Source organism: Canis aureus, chromosome 32, assembly GCF_053574225.1.
Source record: "Canis aureus isolate CA01 chromosome 32, VMU_Caureus_v.1.0, whole genome shotgun sequence".
Classification (NCBI taxonomy): Eukaryota; Metazoa; Chordata; class Mammalia; order Carnivora; family Canidae; genus Canis; species Canis aureus.
The window spans coordinates 5876612-5898019 of record NC_135642.1 but is presented as its reverse complement, the minus strand read 5'-3'; the positions used below and the strand labels follow the sequence as shown (position 1 = coordinate 5898019).

Sequence of the window (21408 nt, the reverse complement as noted above, 5' to 3'; positions counted from 1 at the left end):
GGTGCTGGTGTGCTCCTCCCTCAGCTCCCCGGTGCCTCCCGTGGCGGGTCTTGTCCTGCAGCCTCGGCTCCTGCCCTCATTTTCTCCCAGACCCTGTGGTGACGAAGGAGCGGAGAGGGGAGTCCTGAGAGCGAGCCAGCGTTCCCTGGGGGGAGGGGTGCTGATATTCTAGTCACTAGGTTGTCAGGAATGAAGAACGGTGATGACTTTAGTTTGCATCGTGCCACTAACTGTGCTCGGTCCTTCAGAGCCAAGTCGGGGGAGCAATGGGATGGAAACAAGAGAGCAAGGACACGTAGACACGAGTACAGCAGCAGACCAAGGGAAGGTGCACACCCAGGACCTGCCGGTGCTGCGGTGGCCCTCGGAGATAGGGGCGGAGGAGAGACTAACCGCATAGGCATCCCGGTACCCATCAGTGCCTATGGCGCTGCCAGGAAGACTGAGCCACAGGCTGCGTGGGGGCGACCAGGTGGTCAGGGAGGGCCAGTGTAGACCGCCGCACAAAGGTGGGGTGAGGGGGAGCACAGACGCGGGCCAGCATGTGCCACTCGAGAACTTGCTTTGTCTGACTGCTTTACAGGTTGAGCCCGATGGTCACTTTCTTGCAAACACCGTGGCCTCTGCTGCTGAGCCTCTGCCCCGAGCCAGCCTGCAGCTCCCTGAGGTGCTTTACCTGTCTCTGTATTTAAAATACCAGGTCTCATCATCGACGCCTTTGGAGAGCTGAGAGACCAGCAGGAACAAGTGCGCGAGGACATGGAGGTAACGCTGGACTGGCCCCAGCTGTGTGTGCTTTGCGGCCATGGGTCTAGAATCCTTGGGCCTGCTCCCACCTGGTGCTGCTCCGCTGCACCCTCCCCGCACCCCCCCCCCCCACTCCGCTCGGCTGGCAGCGGCTCCGTGGCACCGGGGGGATGACTAACGCCAGAGCACTGGAGACCGAGTCTGCACGGTCCCCCGTCGGGAGACTGCGGCCCCTCCCCTCCCGCCAGGTAGCACGTGCTGACGCTCCTGCTGCCTCTCTCCTTCGCCGTAGACTAAGTGCTTCATCTGCGGGATTGGCAACGACTACTTTGACACGACTCCTCATGGCTTCGAGACACACACCTTACAGGAGCACAACTTGGCCAACTATCTGTGAGTGCCCTCGCTCCACAGGGGCCGGGGCGGGGACAGAATGAACTAAAGGGCGATGCCCCCTGCGCACCTCCAGGCCCCATTTCCGCCTCTTTCCCCAAGTAGAGTTGAGGGGGGACACCTCGAGGACGTCCCCCCCACCCGGCCCACGTTCTGACGGATGTGTGCGGGGGGCTTTCCAGGCTCCTAGCAAAGGACAGCCTCCGCCGGGGACGGGACCCCAAGCCTCCGTCTCTCCTTCTCTACTGAACTTTCCCCATCACCGCTCGAGTGTTGGTTTTTAACCCTAACCCAAGAACAAAGCCTACAGCCCCACTTTTACTTCCAGCTACTGCCCCGCTACTTTCTGCCCTTCCAGTGAAGCTTGGAGTGTCTGGGCTCACAGTCCTCCATCTTTCTCTTCCTGGTCCCCTCTGAACCCATTCCAGACGGGCCCTCCCCCGCCTCCCACCCCCACCACATTTGCTCCTGTCACAGTGGTCAGTGACCTGCATGGTGCTGGATCCTGTGGTTCACCTGCAGGCCTCACCCTGCCTGTCCTCTCCGGGGAACATGCAAGTGCCAGGAGGGCTGGGTAGTGGGGATGTGGGTATTTCATGCTGCTCTATCCTAGCACTTGGCATAGTGGTTGGCCCCCAAAAGGTGCTAATAAGTATTTCGCTTGTTCTGAATAAAGCTTTCCCTCAGGAATAAGATTTTCAGAGCCTATTATGTGCCATGGACTGCGTATGAAGCTCGTAACTGAAATAGAGACTACCTGGCAATTCAGATTCTCTACGTGATCATTTTCAAGAAAAGAAAAGCTCCCCTCTGGGTCTGCATTTTACTGTTTAGGAAAAACTGATCTTTAGGATGGAACAGGCTTAGCCTTTGGGAAAGGTGTTGTTATCAAAGGGAAGGAGCAAAGACCTAGCTCTTTGCTAGAATAGGAGTTTAAGGAAAAAAAAAACCTTTACCCTTTCTCAAGTCAGGAGGATTCATCATTGTTAATTCTCATGAAGAGAACTTTCATGTTCATGGAGGTGATCAGGATGGATGTCCTTCTATAAATGGTGAGCACTTGGCCATTCATCAGGACCTTGGAGCAGAGAAACGTGAAAGGGTGCTGTAATGCTGTCCCCCTTCTACATCCTCCCATCGCACTAGATATTATAGTAGTCTTCCTCTGGCTCTGTGTACCTCTCGCAGCCTGCTTGAGGAGAGAGGACCCATCTCATTCATGTCTGAAACCCCCTAAAAATGGTGCTTTGTCAAATAAATATGCTAGGAGATAATGTCCTCCATGCCTGAGTCTCAAGGGAAAAAGGAGGACGGAACCAAATCTGTTTACGGCCTCTGAAGCTATACATCTAAGGGGACTCTGAGAGAATCTGAAATCTGGAGCTCAGGTTCTCTCCACCCTCAGTCTCACAGTCCAATCTTTGAGAGGATCTCTGAGGTCATGCAGTGTGAGCTGATAGACCAGCCCAGGCCCCAAGGAACCTGGGTATACCAGATGGACAGACTCAAACCTTAGCTCCACCATGGTCAGAATGTGTGAACTGCACTGGCATTTCTCAGATGGCCATAATACAAACCAAACTCTATTTCTGAAGAGAACTTAATGAGGTTAAATACTTTTTACCTTTTTTCATGATATATCTTTGAGACACACAATTTCAGTTCTACATTTACCTATTATTAATCATACAGTAAGAGTTTTGGTGACCATTTTAGTGTTTAAAAAAAAATCCTAGAGAAAGAACATGCAAGCTGGGGTGGGGGTGGGGAGAGGGAATGTTAAGCAGTGCAGAGCCCCACACGGGGCTCGATCCCGTAACCCTGAGTTCATGACTGGAGCCCAAATTGAGTCAGACACTCAACTGACTGAGCCACCCAGGTGCCCCTGTTAAGGATTTTTTAGAAAGGTAGCCAAAACGCTTCCTCCAAAGGGCTCTCAGCTCAAGGTTTAGGAATGGTAAAAAGAACTTCTCCTCACAAAAAGACTAACCAAAGTAAAATTGTCTTTGTCTCACTTATTGTACCTTTTTCCCCTTGTTTCAGGTTCTTCCTGATGTATCTGATTAATAAAGATGAAACGGAACACACGGGTCAGGTGAGGAACCAAGTGGCTTAAGAATCATACCCTGCATTAAGAGTTTCCCTTTCAGAAGTCTTGAGACTCAACAGAGCATAGGGTGTCTGTGGTAGACACATGACTTCGTTAGTCTCCAACGTACATTTTCCCCTACATTATTCCACCATCTCTTTGTGACTTACTTAAGAAGCCAATGTCCTAAGGCAACTCCAATCTGTTCCTAAAGACTTTCTGGTTATCCTTCCCAACTAACACTGACATTTTCTAAACCCCTGTGGTTACTGCTTCAGAGTAGAATAGCTGGAGGTGGGGAGAACATTACAGAGAAAAAGGACAAGGAGAAGCTGAGAGGGTGGCTCTAACAGAGAGTAAGATGGTGTGAGGACAGCCTGAGAAAGAGAACCACCGCACACAGTGACCCAGACTGTGGCAGTGTGGGTAATGAGTGAAAGTATATGTCAAGAGGGATTCTGTGACTGAGAACCAAGGGAAGAAAAGGTAGGTTATCAAATATTCAAACATCCTCAGATTTGTAGGAAAACTTCACAGCTCGGACACTGGAGAGGCAACTGGTTCTAGATTTCCCTTCAGTTCTCCAGGCATCTGGCCAAGCTAGCACTCACTGTCCCCTTCTTGTGCCACCTTCTGCCTTCTAACAATTACAGATGACATAGACTCAGCCCATTGCTGGATCATTGCATTGTGTTCAGTGTTTTGAGTTTTGGTGGGGCGGGGGAGGGAGAGGGGAGAGGAACAGAGCCAGCAAGAGGTGCAAATTGGGCCCCATCACCATTCTCCTGGGAGACCTTGCAGAGGAAAACCACCTGGGTTTGAGCTGACTGTGGTCCAAAAAGAAATGCCCTTTGTTCCCATTATTTCAGGAATCTTATGTCTGGAAGATGTACCAAGAAAGGTGTTGGGATTTCTTCCCAGCTGGTGACTGCTTTCGGAAACAGTATGAAGATCAGCTTGGATAAATTGGAATGAAAGAACTCTACAATTCTGGACAGTCAGCTTCCAGTGAAATAAATCTTTTATAGTTGTGCAAAATATTTGAAATGTGAAATATCCTAAATGCCTCCCTTATAAGAAAGTGTTTGTTACAAATATGTGCTATTTTGGAATTGATTTGGCTTTTTGTGCCTAATGGACCTAGCCCTGGGGGAGGTGACCTCTCAAACTGTTAAAAGATGGCAAAGAATCAAGGAAACTGTGGTTGAGAATACCTTCAAGTTTTTCAGTTGTAATGGCACTAGTTTGTTGCCACGGTGTCCTTGAGGAAAGGTCCACAAGGATGAAATCTTCAACACACAATACCTGAAATTTTACACACTTGAACGTCACCTGACAGAATCACTAGTGACTCATGGTCTGAACTACAACTAATCATTTTAACTGCAGTCAATTATTTCCCAAGGTACGTGCTAGTGAATGTATTCAGAATCAGCTTGAAAAACTTTAAGCAGTTAAAAAACTAGAAAAACCAACCAACCCTTTGTTGACACTGAAATATCAAGTGCCTTAAAATCTCTTTAGATCTAGCTATGCAAATTTTTTATGTTTATGTTCCAGACGGACAGTTCCATTCATTAGTTGTGTTGAACTTCCGTCTTTATGAAACTGCACTTGAAGGTCATTCATATATTGTTTTTCAGTAACAGCTTGTCAACTGCTGTTATTAGAAGTACTGTACTGAAAAATCAGAAAAATTTCAATCTTATGCCAACCTGAGTACTGCTTTATGGTCCCCTTGTAAGTAGTGGAGCTGCTGTGTTTAGGTGAACTCCTTACATCAAAGGAAGTGCCCACTGCAATAAAGTAATACACACCAATCCATAGCGTCGGCCTCTTGTAATGTGACCCTTTTCCCAGCAATTCCAGGATGGCTATAGAATCATCCAGAGGAGGTACAAGACCAAGAGCCTAAACCTCCAAGAAAGAAAGCAATTCTGTAGACCAGCGTTGGTTTATTTGGGCCAAATGCATGCCTTGTTTCTTGTTTCTAGTCTAGCAGCGGCACTGCTCAGCTGTAAACACTGCAAGGAAGGAGGCTGCCCTCAAGCAATCTAGCAGATCACTAAGCCAGAGAACAAATGCCACAAGTCTCTTAAATGTATAGTTTTGGATGTTGTGGAATGTAGAGGTAGGCCTTCACTGCGGCAAAGGTGGTGGGACACATGGGCTTGGAGCATGCTCAGAACCAGCTATTCTGGAAGGACAGCCTTGGGCCCACCCTGACTGGACAAGGCAACCAAAATCTGCTTCAGGCACTTTTTTTTCCCATTTTTCTTTTTTACGTTATGAAATCATACTGTCCAACCAGTCTTCAAGCTCTTCCTCAGTAACGGGTTTTGATGTACTTGGTTGCTCAGATTGCACATTCTTTTCGTCTGTCACAGATGGTTCTGCGGGACCTGGGGAAATGGAAGCCAAGTTAACAATTTCATGTCAGTCCCTTACTGGGGGCCCAGGCTGCCCTGGGGGGAGGGGGTGTTCCCAGACAGAATGCAGCTCTAGTTAGTGTTTTGCTTACAATAAGGGGGAACGTTCTAGCATTGCTCCTACTCCTTTAGCAGGTAGGATAATATCTGAACAGATTAATAAATGGGGTAGAGACCTGCTCTTCTGTTCATGCTCAAGGTGACTTTCATAGTTCACTGGTCTTCTAAAAAGACCCAACAGCTCAGTTTTCTGTTTACTCTTGTAGCAATCCTGGGAAGTCTTTAAAGGCTCTCACAAATGCAGTATGCGGGTGGAGCAGGCACCCTCGGCCTCCCCTTGGAGGGGCCACTTTCTCACAGAACACACACAAAGGAGGAAGTGCTCTTTTGTACAAAAATAAGATGGAAATAGCAAGTCTGGAGAGTTGGGTAACTGTCCTGTTGAGACAGTTGATTGAAAGGTCTGCTGCTGCACAGCCGAAGGCTACCAGGGTCTTAATGCCTTTTTAGGCACACATTCCAGCTGCAGCCTGGGTTTACTATTGCAGTCAGGCAGGTGGAGGCTCTGGAAGCCTGGCAGACGGAGCGAGAGTAATGTTGTCAGAAAGGTCGGCTCAGAGGAAGTGGGGATGTGAGCGTAGAAACAGATGTCCGTGGACACCACCAGATCCGTGTCAGACACTGATGCAGACGTGTGTGGGCACAATGCAGGTGGGGCTGTTTGCACAAAAACAAGAAGATGGATGGGAGGGGCAGGTAAACCAGAAGCCATACCTTGTCCTTCCTGGGCCATGTCTCTGTCTTTCTCAGATTCTAACCCAGGCGTCAGGTCCGGTAGGATGCTCTCCCCCTCTCTTACAGGTGCGTCTAGACTAAGCAGCAGATCTAATTCTTCCTCCAAGTGGTCTGCTGCCAACGGCAGTGGGGCAGTGGGTTTCTGGGGACCCCCCGAGGGGGCAGGGCAGCAGGCGGCAGGTTTCAGCTCAGAGACGGACCCCTTTCCGCCAGGACCCAAGGGCCCTTTTAACTGCATCCCCAGTCCCTTGGCTTCGTCGTTCCTCTTTGGTTTCATCTGAGGAAGCTCTAAAGGAAGGGCGGTCTGAAAGAGAACCATGATAATGGAGTTAAGAACCTGAGTCTCACCATGGGGATTCCTGGGGGGGCTCAGTGGTTTAGCACCTGCCTTGGGCTCACGTCGTGACCCCGGGGTCCTGGAGCTGAGTCCCACATCAGGCTCCCCGCAGGAAGCCTGCTTCTCCCTCTGGCTGTGTCTCTGCCCCTCTCTGTGTCTCTCGTGAATAAATAAAATCTTTAAAAAACATTTTATCTTTGGGGTAAATCCCCAACAGTGCAATTGCTGGGTCGTAGGGCAGGTATATTTTTAACTGTTTGAGGAACCTCCACACAGTTTTCCAGAGTGGCTGCACCAACGAAAGATGAATGGATAAAGAAGATGTGGTTTATGTATACAATGGAATATTACTCAGCTATTAGAAATGACAAATACCCACCATTTGCTTCAACGTGGATGGAACTGGAGGGTATTATGCTGAGTGAAGTAAGTCAATTGGAGAAGGACAAACATTATATGTTCTCATTCATTTGGGGAATATAAATAATAGTGAAAGGGAATATAAGGGAAGGGAGAAGAAATGTGTGGGAAATATCAGAAAGGGAGACAGAACGTAAAGACTGCTAACTCTGGGAATCGAACTAGGGGTGGTGGAAGGGGAGGAGGGCGGGGGGTGGGAGTGAATGGGTGACGGGCACTGGGTGTTATTCTGTATGTTAGTAAATTGAACACCAATAAAAAATAAATTAAAAAACAAAAAACAAAAAACAAAAAACCAGAGTCTCGCCATAGCTGCTTAGGCAGAAACAGAAGCGAAGGAAGCCAAACATTGTGGGATAAGACATTCAACTCAAACAGGAAGTTCACAAAGGGCCCCCCCAGCTCAGCCCTGCCCACGCGGGGGAGGTGGGGACCCCAGGGGCCGCAGCAGCGCCGGGGGTCAGGGTTCCCACCCTAACCCTGTGGAGGGCAGCAGCAGGGTCTCCTCAGATGTCTGCAGATGCCCAGTGTGCGAGGAGTCACACCTGTTAAGAGGCCCCAAGGCGCAGCAGCAAACCCCATCTGTTCACCGTCCAGAAACGTACGAGTGGTGATGGTGAAGGACGGGTTGGTCAACAATGACTCTAGGTAACATTTGAATCAAAAACGCCAGACACACACACACACACAATTTGATTAGTTTTGCCTGGTTTGGGACTTTGTATAGCTGTAACCTTCACTAGGAGGGGTCTGGATGCTGGTCTCCGGGGGAGGGACAGGGCGGCTTCTGGAGTGCGGCCGGTATTCTGAGCCTCCAGCTGGAGGCTGAGTCCATGGTCACAATTCTGCATGCACTTTCCTGTCATGGTTTAACAAAAGCTGCCCCCCAGGTGACTGCAGCGTCTGGCTGAGGCTGAGCAGGTCGGCTGTGGAGGGAGGCCTGGGGTGACCAGCACGGGGGGAGCCCAGCCACCCCGCTGGAGGGCACTGTCCACTGACACATCCTGAGCACATCCAGTGTGCTGACGACTTTTAGAACAGGATGGCTTCGCACATCAGTTTCCATCCATCGCTGCCCATGTGCAACACGAAGCTGGCATGTGCCAAGGACCACATCCTATTCCTGGAGTCATTCTGTTGTCCCGGACCTAGGGTCTGGCATTGTTTTTAACTCCCAGGTGATGCTAACGTGCAAACACCATTTGGAATAACGGCTCTATATCATGGGAGGAAGCAGGAGGTTCAAAACTATTTAAGCCAGGTTTCCAAAGTTACTGAAATTAATTGACACCGCTATCTTGAGGCCTGCCCCGGACAGGAGCCCCTCGCGGTCACAGGCTCACAGTACTTCCTTTGCTCCCCGAGAGAGGCCCCTCCTCTTGGTGTTTCCTGGTGTCTTATGCTAACACTTCCCCATTCCGCGGGCCCCCCTGCACCTGGCAGGACCTGGAATCTCAACCACTAAGAAACACCCTCTCCCCCAAGCCCCCCAGACATCCCTAAAGCTCTGTGGCGATTCCATCAGAGGCAAATGCCACCCCGTCTACTTCTGTGCCTTCCCTTAACTGTCCCCCAGTGCTGAATTCCACTTGCTCCCCTAAACTGGGGGCCAGTTAGTGCCATGGACATGACAGGTTGGGGGGCAACCAATTCATGCATCTGCTCAACTTTCACACCACATTCAGCTGCAGAATGAAGGCAACCGTTGGAGTCACTGGGACTCAGTTTACACGCAAGACTGCTCAGGGTTTCACTTTTTAAAAAACAATGTAGTTGAGCCACAGTTACATTTTGGAGTCCCTGTAGTACAACCCACTGTGCCTCTTCCTCTCTCAGCTCACCAATCAGTTGCTATCTTACACCAGCATCTTCCAAATTTATGCTTCCAGCCATTAATTCTGAACCTATAGCCAACTACTGTTTCCCACTGATACCTCAGAGGCACACACCCAATAATGTGCAGGCCTCGCCCTTCCTGACACAACCCCGCCGCTGAGCTGCACAGGTTGGAAAGCCGAGGACAAGTCTCACTTGCTCGCTCCCCATTCCTAGCACTTACCAAGCCTCACAGACTTCCCTTCTGAAGCACCTCCCAGCAAAGGCCAGTCCTCTGCCCTCTCCACCCTCCTTGCCCGCGGCCCCCTATGCCCCGGGCCTCCGCAGCCTCCTGCTTTCCCTCCCTGCCCTCACCCTGCGATGCAGATCATCACTCACCGCAGTGTCAGGACACTGGGCCGGGGCACTCCAAATCCCACCCCCATGTGTTTACCCTCGGGATCTCAGACAACCTCCCCCTTGGTCCGGAATGCCCTTCCTAGCCACCAGCTTCCTAGCCCCGCCTCGTCGTCATATGTGCTGGCGGCACACGACACTGGTCCTTCATGGGGCTGAGCATGGCTGGATGACCTCATCAGTATAGTTCCCAACAGATGAAGCCCCATGGGATCGAGACCCATGCCTGTGGGATCCATGCTGGATGTAAGCCTGGCACATAAATTTTTGAGTAAAATACCAGCCAGACTTTATAGTTTTCATTCAATTCCATTACATTTGATCCTTCAAAATGTTTCAAATGTAAAATGTAAAAACAAAAGAACGGAAAACTCTAAAAATTATTTCATTCTCCCTTAAAACTTTGAAAATGCGACCTTGACACAAGAGCCTCAGCCTTATGAAAGGAGAAGCTGACTATGAGACGTCCTGCAGGGTGACGTCCTTCACTCCTGTGTCCCTGCAGCTGGCAGACACTGTCGGGGTTTTTACCTGGACCAACTCGGCAGCAACATTGAGCCGGAGAGAGAGAGGCAGTTCTTGAAGGGCTCGGACCAGTGACTCGCAGTCCACATAAAACGCTGAATTCTATTGATGAAAAATCATATAAATATATCAGGTGATGATTACAAAGGGCCTGTTGGGGATAAAAGAGCAGATGACGACAGCAGTGAACACAGCATCCCCTGAAAGTGAGTCACAGATCACACGTGACAGGGCTGCCATTTCTATCATCCCTGCATCAGGATCAGCAAATCCCAAGCCACGTTCTGGAGCCAGAGGTCACACTGAGAGCAGGAACAGGGCAGTCCTCACCCCACACCAACATTGCACAGCAGCCTAGAAACTAAGGATGCTTCTGGAATGACTGGCAGATTGAGAGAAAAAGAAGCATTTCATGGAATCTACGTGATTCCAGAGCGATCACTCCAGAGGGCGGCCTTGGAGTGGAGGGGAGAGCCGGGGACGCAGTGTGGCGGGGCTCTGGGCACAGCCGCCAGGCTGGGACTACACCTCTACCCGCCCCAGACAGCACAGCACACCCCGCCCATGGGCTGCTGGCTTCCCTGGATCCCTCTCCTTGTTCGTGGAAGTCGAGGCCTGCCCCCGCGATGACCTCCCAAGTTGATAGTATCTGAGGGAACGTTCCAGGTTACTTCGAGGCTTAAGGACAGTCCAGTGGCTGTCTTCCAGCGCGCCGGCCACCCAAGAGAAAGAACAAGCCAAGAGTTGCTTATAATGGCCTCACATTAGAGGGAAGCACCGCTGAGCACCCGTCTACACAGGCCCCACAGGCCCCACTAGAAACACAGCTTATTGTAAATCACTGGCTTCGAGTACAAAGGAAAGCTGGGGGTCACCTGCTCGGGTCTGGGTTCTGCCACAGGAACATTGGGAACATCTCGGGGAGACCGGCCTGCAATGAGTGCAGGCAGTGACCCAGAGGAGGGAACCCACGGTCCGCCCCCCACCCCAGCAGGGCAGGAGGGTAGAGGGAAGCAGTGTGGCTTCCAGCAGCCCTTCCGAAATGCTCCCCAGTGTGGCCAGATGCAGTGTGGACAGCACCTGAGGGGGCCCCGGCCCTGGAACAAAGGAACTCACTTCTCAAAAAGCGCAGTGTACTCAAGGAGCGGGGCAGAGGGCGGCAGAGCCCTGCAGGGAGCGAGACGTTCAGCACACATGGCCTCTCTTACCAGCACGCCGCGCCTTGGGGCTGTGACCAGACCCGCGTGGCCGTGTCTGCATTTTCAAGTTTGTAGAAACCCTCAACCTGATAGAAGGGGTGATCCTGAATGCTTAACCTATGGGTGCGTCACCACTTGACATCCTGAATCATGCCTCCCCACCGCCTGGGTAACCACGCACACACGGTGAGGACCTGGTCTCTGCCTTGCCTACGCACCATTCACCTGCGCCCCCCCCCCAGCTCCCCAGACAGAAGGACCCTGGGGTGTGCTGGGGTCTGGCTGCAAGTGTCCAACTTCCTCTGCCCTCTTTTGCATCATGTGCAAGGTACATGCTCCACAACTAAAGGAGGCAGGTGTATGCACAAGGATACAGGAAACAGCCAGCCTGTGCCTCTGAGCCATGTCCTGAATGATGGACATCTGGCTGTATCTGCTTCTGGAATGTGTGTTGTCGTCGTCGTCCCCACCCCCCGGTCTCTAACTCCTGCCCATCATCCAAGGCCCAGCAGACACTGTGTGGCCTCCAGGCTGCCATCAAGTTTCGTCAAACCACCAGGTGGAGTTGCCGGGGTCCTGGAGCCTAGAACCTGACATCAAATGCCACTTTGGAAGAAGACTCCTTCGCTCAGGACCAGTCTTTCCCCTAAACGGCTAAAGCAGAAAGTCTAACATATAAAATGCGCTGAGGAGAAAAGCTTCTAATAGTCAAGTGTGAATTTTAAAGTAGGCTTAATTGGAATAATAACCACAATTCACTTTTTGGCTAGGTCATAAAATAACTGGGAGGTTCCTTTTTGCCTGGAGAGTCTCGTCCCCGTATGTACCTGGCCAACCCTGGTGGTCTCTCACAACTGGAGCATGCACCCTCACTGTACTGATGCCTTCTCTCCTACATGCTCTGAGGCCAGCAGCAGAAGCCAGCCTTGGTGGTTAGAACAAAGCCCCACCACCCTTGTCTTGAGGTCAATGTGCACAGAACCTTGGTCAATGTGCACAGAACCTAGTCTGGGTACTGAAAATCTGTCCCCTCTGTCCAGGAACCTTATTACTTCCTAGATTCTAAGTCTCAGTGTCCATGTAAAGGCACGCTAATTGGTGAGAAAAGAACCTGCTAGCAAGCCCACTTTGCAGCTAAAGAAAAAAATAGCCTTCGATCAGATCATTATACTTTCCAAAATTCTTGTCATCTTTTTCTTTCTCAAGTAAGCAAAAACAGAACCTTGTGAGGAGGTAAGTGGGTCATGAACCAGTTTTGATGGGGAATTGATGAATTTAGTTTGGGATGTGTCCTGCCCACACATCAACTTAAAATATTCAAAGTCAACTTGCCTTCTCTCTGCCCCATTAATGGCCTTGCCAACTCACCGGGCCACCAAGCTAGGAAGCTTAGCACCACTGCACACCTTTCTTCTACCATAAAGGTCTTCAGCCTTGAGAAGAGCCAATCCACATTCAAGACAAACCATCTTACCTGTTTTGGACCTGACACTTCACCATCCCACTCTTTCTCTTCAACAAACCGGAACTGTGAGAATGAGTCCCCTAGGGATAGAAAAAAATAATATTTTATGCTGAAGCCAAAGGAAAACACTCTGTTCTCTAAATTTTCCCTTTGGAATAAAAGTGCCATTTCTGAAGAGCTAACTGTCCTGAATTCGGGGATAGCATTCAATAGAGGTTCCTGGCTTCCCCTGCCATACACAGCAATCTGGGCATGATGGGCACCTGAAAATACTGTTGGAACCTGAATTCACAGTTTCACACCATTCTCAGTAAGCCACCATCTACGTGCTTCTGGGGAGAGAACTAAACCAGCCTGCAGACATGGCCATCGACTCATATTTAGCACATTTTCATCTCATCTGCTTAATGTATGCAAGGAAATGGATATTTATGATTTGGGGAGTGGGCACAGCTGAAAAGGCAGAAGAGAACTGAAGGAAAGCAGTTCTAGGCTGACCCACAATATGACAGACTGAAACTATCTCTCTTTTTTAAAAGATTTATTTCTTCATGAGAGACACACAGAGAAAGGCAGAGACACAGGCAGAGGGAGAAACAGGCTCCCTGTGGGTAACTCGATGTGGGACCAATCCTGGGACTCCAGGATCATGCCCTGAGCTGAAGGCAGATGCTCAACCCCTGAGCCACCAAGGGGCCCCTTAAACTATCTCTTTGAGGTAAGATTATCAACCTTATCTATCACCCCAAAAGTCACCTGGTTAGAATGTCAAATGAAAAATAAAACTCCAAGAATGGGCATGAGATTAGTTCATGTGAATCGTGGTGCACTCAGCTCTTGGAATAAAGGAAAACCAAAAAACAAGATCAGCATAAACAAAGCATGAAGGATGATTCTGGATAGCAAGCTTTGACACAGACTTATTTTGTAAATGCATACTTATTTGGTTATTTGTCTAAAGAACACCTAAATTTATAAGTGAAGGATTATTTCTCATTTCCCTGCCTAGCTTCAGGATCACCAAAATGTGGTCCCAATAACCCATTTACTTTCTACTTCTTCAGACTTTCTGCTTGAGTCAGCCTATCACATTCCAGAAATACTTCCTATTCCATCCTAGCCTCTTTCTGTTTTAATCCTTCCCTTTTGACTGGAAGACCCACACACAGCTACCCATTCATATTGTATTTAGACTCCAAGATTCAGGTTTAGGGCCACTTCCTCCTTTGTGATACCTCTCAGGTGGTTTAACCATAGAATCCATTCTTCTAAATTAAAAGAGGGAAAAAGAAGTGAAGAATTCACAATTAAAGAGACAAAGATAAAATAAGAATCTGTACCACCCCCTTGTTTCCAAAACACAGGGATCACAATATGAACATTTAACAAGATCAAATTCAAGGCAAAAAGAACCAAGAACACTATCAGGAGAAGAGGTAAAGTTAATACTTAGTCATTGGCGAATAAATATGATCCCTCAAAAATTATGACATAAAGGATCTGAATAATATAATTAACAAGGTCTTATGTGTGACTACAGATATATAAGTATAAACATGCGTGTGTTTATTGTGATTATATCTGTGTATTTTCTTTATAAATATCTGTGCAACATTAGTTTTTAAGAAGAGCTAAAAAAAAAAAAAAAACTATAAAAGGCCACAAAAAACTCAGTAAATCCTAAAATGTAGCAGTCCTACAAACCATATTTGCTGGTGATAAACATTCATAGCACATAAAGGCAAAGGATTAATTGCTCTTACATACAAAGAGCTTCTACAAATCAACAATGAAAATAAAACCACCAATAAGAAGAGGAAAAGGAGTGAAAATAAGAAATACCATTCTCATATGTATATACATATGAAATAAATAATATGAGTAAATTAAAAATCAATCTGGTAGATTTTTAAAACTTGGCCAAATACCTGAATGCCTTATTCAGTGTTATTTTTGGCATTCCTGAATTTTTTTTAAGTAGGCTCCATGCCCAGTGTTGAGCCCAACATGGGGCTTGAACTCACAACACTGAAAACAAGACCTGAGTTGAGATCAGGAGTTGGACGTTTAACCTACTGAGCCACCTAGGCACCCCTATGGCATTCCTGAACGTATACATTACAAAGGATGCTATGACTGCAGAGATTACTATAATATATAATCAGCACATAACAGTAACACAAACAAGGCATGCTACATGTACTTATGTTTAATATTTGAATATTCACTTTCAAATACAGATTAGATTCCAACAATGCTAAATAGCTTGTTGCAAACCAATCCTCTTGCTGAGAACAACTTATGAACACTAGGCAAGAAGAGCTACCAAAGGAGAACATGAGTGAGAAAAGTCCCAGAAAGAAGCTAAGGAGGTAATAAATCTAACATTTAGATTTGCTTTTCTCTTTGAGACACTTGTTCATTCCCAAAGGTAGCATCAAGAAACTGAAGATCTGAGCATACAGTAACCACCTACAAGGCTGTGAAGATACAGAGAGCTTTCGCTAGCTTTATGGCTAGGGTGGACAAAAGTCACTGTTCAGGGCCCATGGATGAGGATGAGTTTTGGAAAGTCAAGGCTCTCAGATGGGATCCCTCATGACTACATCTTAGAGGTGGGGACAAGGAACAAGCCAGTCCTCACACTGAGGCAGAGCTATAAGTCCCAACCTCTGATTCTGTCTACGAGAAGCCAAAGTAAATCCTTTTTGGAGGAAAATAACATTATTTATAGCCTAAAGTTATCTCTACTATTTTTTATAACCGGTGTCCAAAATTCATTAAAAATCATCAGGCTTGGGCAGTCCGGGTGGGTTAGTGGTTTAGCGCCACCTTCAGCCCAGGGTATGATTCTGGAGACCCGGGATTGAGTCTCACGTCAGGCTCCGTGCATGGAGCCTGCTTCTCCCTCTGCCTGTGTCTCTGCTTCTCTTTCTGTGTCTCTCATGAATAAATAAAATCTTTAAAAAAAATCATCAGGCTTATCAGGAGAAGAGACCAAAGTAACAGAAAACTATGAGAGAGGGGAGCTAGGGGAAAGCCTAGAAAAAGACCCACAGAGATTAAGATTTTAGAGTTACCAGATATGGCTTTTGTAATTGAGCAATGTAAAAATTTCAATAATAGGAAAATCTCTAAAATCACAATGACATCCACAAAGTCATCTTTGATTCAGACAAAATACACACATAAAACATACAAAGCAGAAAACGGTTGCAAAAAATGGTATACCAAAAACATGCTTTGCTTAAAATTGAACTTCAAAACACATTTTTAAAATTCTAATAAATAAATCATATAGAGGCCAACTTTGAAAACTAAGCTTGTTAACATTTTAGACTACTAAAGAATGCCAACATCTCTAATCCTGTCACTGAAGATGAAGAGCATTCACACTTGTCCAAATGATGAAGCCTAGCATCAAGAGTGCTTCTGGAAAACATGTTACCAAAGTTCTTCTTTCCAAAATAGCATGCACAATAACAACGGTGCTCCTCCTCTATCCTGTGCATCACACACTTGAACACCCAGACCTCCTTTAAATACAACAGCACAGTCCATTAGCAATGCAGTCAACCCTGCTCCTGCTTTATTCTCTTGCTGAAAGAGTTCCTCGTTTCTCACAGTAGCATGGTGCATCCACAAGAAGTATAGAATGGAAACCAGAGACCAGTGACAGCTAACTGTGGCTGACAATGGACCAAACATGGTGAAGGATGTCTTAGGGGTCACAAGCTTTTAAAGATTGGGTCACATTCACCTGCTGTGTTCAGAAAGTAATTATGGCACAGTGGATAGAACAGAACTAGAAAGTATAAAAGGAGTACTGTACTTTCTTCCTTCTTCTTCTTCTGCCAAAGACTAATTTCATGAGTTACAAGAGGTTGTGGAACTGCCTTGTATATTTACACAATAACTGCCAACAAGACGGAGGAAGAGTCAGTTCCTGTTACACAGGCTGTGTGGAAAACAGCAGCCACCAAAATCCCGTAATATTCTACTTTGCAGGGCAGCCCTGGTGGTGCAGAGGTTTAGCGCCGCCTGCAGCCCGGGGTGTGATCCTGGAGGCCCGGGATCGAGTCCCACATCGGGCTTTCTGCGTGGAGCCTGCTTCTCCCTCTGCCTGTGTCTCTGCCTCTCTCTTGCGCTCTCTCTGAATGAATAAATAAATAAACCTAAAAAAAAAATTAAAAAAAAATTCTACTTTGCAGATAAGAATACCAAAATAGCAGGCCTGCTAAATCCAATGACTGCTATTAAGAATGTAATTATTCACTGGAATTTGCTAAATAAGGGGAGAGGGGCAAATTTAAACAAAACTGCTATATTTTGAGAGTTCACGTTTTTCTTACATATAAAGTCTCATATCATTCTATTCCAGAAACAACGCTGAAGTTGGTGTGTGTGAATGATGAAAGTCATGATACAAGTGATACTGAAACATTCTGTTACATCTTAAAAGTCGACATTATTGCCACAATTTTAGAGTCAAAATTAAAGATAGAATTTTTTTCAATCCTCTAATTGTGTGAAGCAGCAAAAACATTAAAAGTTAGATATATGTGTTGGCAGCAATCTTAAGTATGCTTCTGAAAATATTTAGAAAGTATGTTTCAAGCAGTGCACAATGCTTCAATTTCTCGGATTCCTTCAATGAAATTCATGATCATCACACAAATCTCCAAGGCCAGTGGTTAATGAGGAGAGAAATCTTCACCTAGTCTATAACCTAGTTATTATTGGAAAGGACAAGGTAAATTGCCAAGGGACAACATTACTATCAGCAGTACTGTACTCTGTGTAGTATAATATAGCAACTGCAGGATCAATCTAACAGCAGTCAGTGGGGTAAAAGGAGAATCTATATATTGTCAAAATTAAATCTACTACAGATTTTTATTAAAAAATTTCAAGTTTTGTTGAAATTTCACAGTTTTTTGGTATTCCAGACATCCATTCTATGAACTGATACTTAGCTTTAGTTTCAAGCTACATATGACTTAAGACATGACCATTTGGCCAAAATGTGTATTTGGCATGCCTCCAATATTCAATTAGTGACATTCTAGAAGGAATTTTAAAAATAAGGTAGCTTATGTAAATACAGCATGGTGACTGTAGTAAATAATACTGTATTGCATAATTGAAAGTTGCTAAGCGTAGCTCTTCTATCATAACAGATGTTAAGTATATGTGTGGTGATCATTTTACAATATATACAAATATTGGATCATTATGTCATACACCTGAAACTAATATAGTGTTATAGTCAATTATACCTCAATTAAAAAAAATAAGGTAGCTTTATTATCTATACTGACATGGAAAAGATTATCTCAACCGTTACGTGTTGAAAAAATCAAGTTTTAGTGCAGTGTAAATAAGATATATATATGTATATATGTACACATATATACACTTACTATATACACATATATGTGTGTATATATCACACACATATACTGTATATATAGTATAGTATAGTTTATAGTGTATATATATAGCATAGTATATATAGTATAGTATATAGTATATATACTATATACACACACATATATGTGTGTATATATCACAAGGATACTAATATATGCAAAGATATAAACTGAGACAATTATATACCTATTTTAAGAATTTCTCAGAGGGTGGGATTGAAGGAGACTTCCTTTCTGCATAATACATTTTCTAGTTGAATTTTCCTTTATAAACAAGTTCATATTACTTTTGGAGCCTAGCCAGAAAGAAGTAAGGAAAGCTAGGAAAAAAGCTGAAATTTCCTGACGGCAAGGACCTTTTCATAGTGAATTTAAGGCAAAACATGCACAGATCTCATAGGCTGGAACCATAGATATCATTCATTCTAACCCTCACTTGATAGAACAGTAGAGAACCTCAGGTCTAGAGAGGCTCAGTGACCTGACCAAGGCCATGTGGCCAGTTAATGGCTAGTCACCAAGACCTCTTGACACCTACCATTTATTATTATACCTATAACTAATAAAGTTATTTCCACTAGGCTTCTTGGCTATCTAGTTCCCTTGAACAAAATATTTATGACATCTGATATACTAATATTTGGCACACTGACATATTTGAAAATAGGGAAACCCAAACTCAAAAATAAAAGAATTCTTCATTTTAGGAATTAATTCAGGGGTTCCTTTAAATAACTACAATATGGCTTCTAAAAATAAAACTATGTTTTGTAGAACTCTAAGTACTCTGTTAATGATGGTGTTGGAGAAATAAAGGTGATATATCAAGTCCATCACTGTATTTATAATACCCAGGATTCTCACTCTGCCTAACTTCTCAAATTGGTCTAACGCAGGTCTTAGAATCAATGATGAAGTGGACACTACACTTGTTAGAATTCTACAGCACCAATATGCTTTCAAAAAACTTACCATCTAGTCCTTGATAACAAAGCTTTGAATTATCAGCTTACCCTTTCAGCCCACCAGCAAAAAAAAAAAAAAAGAAAAGAAAAAGAAAGTACTTAATATAATCATAAAGCTCTCCAATGGAAGTTTCAGGTGGAATTACAAGGAACAACCGTTATATGGGCAAAGAGAACCTGCTAAGACTTCCAGTCTCGACAATACACATCAGGTGTACATGAAGAGCGAGTGTGAAAGATAGAAGATGTGCCCAAGCCTAATAACACCCCTTGAAGTAATTCTGTAGTGGCAATTCCCTTAACTGACATCTGTCCTAGGTATCTGGAGCTTTTTCTCATAAAATTGGCCCAGACATCTGTGGTGCATCCTTTCAGAAACTAACTCTAGAAAGCAAGAGGAATGGATCACTAGTTCTGGATGAATACTTCATTTTGAGCTCCATTTTCCTGGCTCTCCTTTATTTGCCCCACAGCCTTTACAATATGCCCTCAAACCAGGATACATGTCTCTGCAAACCACAGATGAACTTCACAGGTTGACAAGTTCACAAATCTTCACAGAAAGAGAATATTTCTCAATAGTCACCATGATGGCTGCTATAAAAAATGAAATGTACCTTTTTTCTCTCTGAGTTTCTCTATTCTCATCTATGAGAGAGGACATATTTGGAAGTTAAGGTGGATCCTAGGTCCACAGAGTGACTCAGCTCAAACCAAAGATGACCTATATAGTTCAGCTCTATATAGGACATAAAAAAATCTTTGCAGGATCCCTGGGTGGCGCAGCGGTTTGGCGCCTGCCTTTGGCCCAGGGTGCAATCCTGGAGACCCCGGATCGAATCCCATGTCGGGCTCCCGGTGCATGGAGCCTGCTTCTCCCTCTGCCTATGTCTCTGCCTCTCTCTCTCTCTCTGTGTGTGTGACTATCATAAAATAAATAAAAATTTAAAAAAAATTTTTAAAAAATCTTTGCTACCCAATTTCTAGCTCCCATGGATGAACATTTCTACATGTAGACATCAAGCACTTCGACATTTACCCTAAGACAAAGCAATGGCTAACACTTTGTCTTTGTCAGGAAGATTATCCAAACCACTAAAGTGATTAATAAAAAATTAGGTTGAGCCAAAAGAATGAGAAGAAAAATCTCTCCTGCTCAACAGTGACCTATAATTAGCTTTCTCACCAGATGTGGGGCCCCAAAAGCCCCTGAGCATCAAATATCCACATTGAGCACTACATAATAAGATGTGCCTATCTTTCCAATGCCCCTAAAAAGTGGCTTCCCCATCTGCATGGGTTATGTTGAAGGAAAAGCCAAATACACTCGAGTACCATAAGAGGGTTCTAAGCTTTATGAGAGAAGGATGATGCTGACATTCTGGAATTTAGAATATAGCTGTTCCCCCCCCCCCCCCAAAATAGGTGAGTATTCTGTGTTAACCCTGTACTATTGTGGACAATCTAGTAAAACTTCTCAGATCAATTATTTTCTGAATCAAGGCCAACAGCAAATCCTGGCACAGAATTCCAAGATGAGAGTAAATGATTACATGTGGCAGAATAAAGAAGAGAAGGACCAATCCTCAAATGGTCAACGGAATCATGAGATGTTAGAACTGACCTGTAGTAAAATAGCGTATCCATTACAATTAGGTCTGGCTGTAACAAAGACCTGAGAATTTATGTCTTAAGCAATATTAGAAGTTATATTTTGTCAACTAAATGAAGTCGAGACTTAGGCAATCAAAGGCTGGTATGGTGGCCCAGGCTCCTTCCAGGTCATTGCTCTGCAATTCCTATCAAGGCCCTTCTTGTCATGCTCCAAGATGATGACCAGAGCTCCTGCAATCCCATCAAAATTCCAGACAGCAAAATGGAAGAAGACTTGAAGGGGCAAAAAGCATGCATCATCTGTCTGGTATGTTTTCCCAGAAACTACCATAGGACTTTTCCATTTATTTCTCTTTGGGTCATAAGAGTATCTTATTATCAAGCTACAAGGAATGCAGGATAATTAATTTCTTCCCAGGTGGCCATGTGCCCAGTTAAGAATCAGGGGTTTGAAAGGAAATAGAATAAATGAATGGGGTGGGAAAGCAAATATTGATGCTTGAATAACATGGTTTTGAACTGCGCAGATTCACTCATATGCAAATTTTTTTGATAAATACAACACCATAAACGTATTTTCTCTTATGATTTTCTTAACATTTTTTCTCTAGTTTACTGTATAGTAAGTAATGTATATTATACATTTAACATACTAAATATGTATTAATCAATGGTTTATGTCATCAGTAAGGTTTCTAGTCAACAGTAGCCTATTAGTAGTTAAATTTGGGAGGAAATCAAAAGTTACACAAGAATCTTCAACTGC

The 21408-nt window shown here is 45.2% G+C and overlaps 2 protein-coding genes and 1 long non-coding RNA gene across 3 annotated transcripts in view; 2 read left to right on the top strand and 1 right to left on the bottom strand.

The window, feature by feature from the left end:
* RYR3 (ryanodine receptor 3) overlaps positions 1-6979 on the top strand; it is a 513451-nt gene extending 506472 nt beyond the window's left edge. The window contains exons 100-103 of the mRNA XM_077880434.1: positions 701-765; positions 1040-1140; positions 3184-3235; positions 4099-6979. Coding sequence (XP_077736560.1) covers positions 701-765; positions 1040-1140; positions 3184-3235; positions 4099-4194 — 314 coding nt within the window. The 3' untranslated portion in view covers positions 4195-6979. The remainder of the gene's footprint in view (positions 1-700; positions 766-1039; positions 1141-3183; positions 3236-4098) is intronic.
* AVEN (apoptosis and caspase activation inhibitor) lies at positions 5165-19676 on the bottom strand. The gene is made up of 5 exons (XM_077880449.1): positions 19646-19676; positions 12641-12711; positions 9974-10069; positions 6433-6757; positions 5165-5631 (listed from the first exon to the last, which is right to left on the bottom strand). The coding sequence occupies exons 1-5, from the start codon at positions 19674-19676 to the stop codon at positions 5516-5518; spliced, it is 639 nt and encodes a 212-aa protein (XP_077736575.1). The 3' UTR covers positions 5165-5515.
* Positions 19677-20440: 764 nt separating this feature from the next.
* LOC144302932 (uncharacterized) overlaps positions 20441-21408 on the top strand; it is a 58219-nt gene continuing 57251 nt past the window's right edge. Inside the window, exon 1 of the long non-coding RNA XR_013369920.1 lies at positions 20441-20949. This is a non-coding gene — a long non-coding RNA (uncharacterized LOC144302932). The remainder of the gene's footprint in view (positions 20950-21408) is intronic.